At 39.6% G+C, this 3,231-nt stretch overlaps 1 protein-coding gene across 1 annotated transcript; it reads right to left on the reverse strand.

Annotated features, from left to right (window-relative positions):
* Window positions 1-295: 295 nt before the first annotated feature.
* On the reverse strand, window positions 296-2,155 carry LOC126719499 (uncharacterized). Its single transcript, XM_050422044.1, has 3 exons — window positions 1,907-2,155; window positions 1,401-1,808; window positions 296-415 (listed from the first exon to the last, which is right to left on the reverse strand). Exons 1-3 carry the CDS (start codon window positions 2,153-2,155, stop codon window positions 296-298), a joined length of 777 nt encoding a protein of 258 aa, XP_050278001.1.
* Window positions 2,156-3,231: the final 1,076 nt, after the last annotated feature.

The following is a 3,231-nucleotide window of genomic DNA, read 5'->3' on the forward strand; positions in this document are numbered from 1 at the left end:
TGAAGAAATTCTGCGTCTTCATTAGAAACGCCTTCAACATATATAACAACAATATGTAACAACTCAGAACAAATTAATTTCTATAGGACCAGGCATTAGGATGCACCTGGATTATTCTACTATATGTAAGTAGCGCAAAAGAACAACAAAATAATCTAAAGATACAAGAATGGATAAATGGCAATTCACCTTGGTATAAGAATCCTAGACATAATCTTAGTGATTACCATTTCTCCTGTTTCATCCCAAGATAACCCACTCTATTAAAGAACCTTGATGTCATTATATTGCCTTCTCAAATGTTTGTATCTATGCCTGAGAGCATCTTGACCATTTCAGTCCCATTGAACATCTTGACCATTTCAGTCCAAGCTTTGGCAATGAGTCCATGACCTAATTTATTCCCTCCAAGTACCTGTTTTCATGACAAATCAATGAGGTAATGATCCAATGTTGATGTGGAGCTCATTCTCAGACATTCACTATCGGGAATGATAAATCTATTGGGTCCCAATAATCTTATTTATGGAGATAACTATTCATTCATCAAAATATTTCAAAGTTCTCTTTACTTGACTGCACTTAACTTGCTGGGACAAGGCTATTCATTGTAACACCTAATTGGTGATTAGCTTTTATTCACAAAGCAAATGATACTTCTTGAAATACACATCACCACATGCTAAAACATAACCAATATAATTTAGATAAGTCATACTACCTTTAGATCTTATCTAGTTAATAAAGCAACAAATTAAAAAAATTACAATTACTTCCAGAAACAATCAAAAAGGAAAAAAGAACATCAAGACCAGTCCAATCAATCATGAATTTGCAAAGCCAAATACCCTGCACTAATTTCTCTATAACTCTTTTTTTTTTTTTTTTTTTTTTTTTTTTTTTTTTTTTTTTTTTTTTTTTTTTTTTTCGTGTGTGTGTGTTATTGGGTCAGGGGATTAAAAATGTTAATTTTTCCCATAATAAAGACAAGTTTGCAAAACATGTATTATCATTAGGTACTAGTTATGTCATAATTGGCTTAGGTTACAATTAACTATAAACATATTATTGATCCTTGTGCAAAACAGACCACGGTTGACTGGCCATTAGTATATAGATTTTGGAGATGCTAAAAGGCCATATTTCTTCAAAATATATTAAACTCTTGTGGGAAAAGAATCCATCTATGTTTGACATGACTCATAATAAGAGATGGGGTGGGGGGTGTTTGGTAGGTTATGACTCTATCTTGTTCATTTTAAGCATGCTTTCTAGAATAATAATAATAATAAATAAATAAAAATAAGTCTTTTCCATAACCAAATTTATCACTACCCACAACAAGATCAACATAAACTCTATCAACAAACCCATCCGACTTCAACCACATATTTTCAAACCAGAAGGGACTTTTTCCCCTCGCCATAACCCCCTGCCTCCAGGAGAATTGGGAAATGATCTGAAACTGGTTGTGGTAGAATCCGTTGGGTCACATCCAAAAAGTGATGCTCCCAATCATGTGACACTAGAGTCCTATCGATCCTAGACACAGATGGCTGGTTAGTACCATTAGACCATGTATAACTCTCTCCCTCCAACGGCAAATCTATCAAGTTTAAATCTTCAATAAACTCAGAAAATTTTTCCATAGCCGGAGTAAGCCTAGACCCACCCCTTCGTTCACTAGGAAAACGAACAATATTAAAATCACCAAAACAACACCAGGGAACATTCCAATACTGCTGAACACCCACCAACTCATCCCATAAATCACCCCTCAAATTGTTATCATTTGGGCCATACACCCCCTCAAATTGTTATCATTTGGGCCATACACCCCAGAGCATGCCCAACTAAAACCATCCTCCACACCTTTCCACTAAACCGACACCGAAAACAAGCCCACCAGAACTTCCAACTTTTCTAAAACCCTCCTATCCCACATAATCAAGACCCCACCAGTCGTCTGATCAACATCTAACGCCACCAAATCCACATACAAACAACTCCAAATACTGCAAACCAACTGCCTATCTATGCCAGTAAGCTTTATTTCTTGAAGGCATACAACATCACACTTCCACTCACGTAACAAGTTCCTCACAACCAAACGTTTCTGGGAATCATTCAAAGCTCTAACATTCCATGAAACCATTTTCAGCTTCATAAAGACTTTTATGGCCCCACTACTGTCTCTACCGCACTTCCACCACATTATCTCCTATCATAGTTAACCGTTGAAATTAAATTTCTCAACTCTCTTATCCCTTTACCCGTGGAAGATGCTACTTTTTGGATAGCAGCTGCTTTCTTCCGCTGCTGGTTGATAACCTCCATCTCCCTTTCTAGCCTTTGAAGATAAGCAATACACAACTTTTCATGACGATTAACAGAAAACCCAATCACTCTACTAAAACTTGGGATTCTGCTCATCACCCATTTAGAGACATCCAATGTGCCACCTATATTTAACACCTCAGAATCATTGTGCACATCCATTGACAAAGCCATCCCCGGAGGGATAACAGTCAACAGTGGATCACAAAATGCCAGACTCTCCTCCTCATCCAAAACCACTACTGGGAGAGCCACTTCCTCCACCGTCGAGGTATCCAAAATAGATAGGCCATACTCACTGCCAATGTTAACCCCTCTATTGACACCAAACTCCATAAAACCCGCAGCCAATAGTCTCTTAAGGATATCTGCTAAGAAAATACCTTTCAAGAATTGCGAATTGACCATGATGGTCTTGCCCAGACCCTGCGTGAAGTCAACTGAGTTGAACCCATCAGTTGGGCACCCATTTGCTTCCATCTAAGCCACCTCGTGACTGTTAGAGAAAAACCCAGCAAAGAAAAAGTGATTAACGACCATCGGAGCCACCACACGACCGTCGTAGCTGGTTCCAAGCTCTAACCCATCCACTGCGGTGCTGTCGGAGCTTTTCCTCTCAAGCCCGCTATTAAAACCCACCGTCAGCCTCGCCGTGAGACCATCGGAGTTGTACCCAGCCCCAATCCTAGCCACCGCGAGGCTGTCAGAGCTAATACCATTAGACCCGCTACAACCAACAAGCAGTGGAGGCTCTACTTGTCGCTCGGGCACCTTGAGAATGGACCTTAATGTCTCGGGCTTGTCTGAAGGAGGTAATAAAGGTAACTTCAAGTGGGCCAGGGGTATTGGGCTAGTCATAGAAGAGGACTCACCTAATTCATAAACACTTGGGCC

This window comes from Quercus robur, chromosome 3 (genome assembly GCF_932294415.1).
Source record: "Quercus robur chromosome 3, dhQueRobu3.1, whole genome shotgun sequence".
In the NCBI taxonomy this organism is placed as follows: Eukaryota; Viridiplantae; Streptophyta; class Magnoliopsida; order Fagales; family Fagaceae; genus Quercus; species Quercus robur.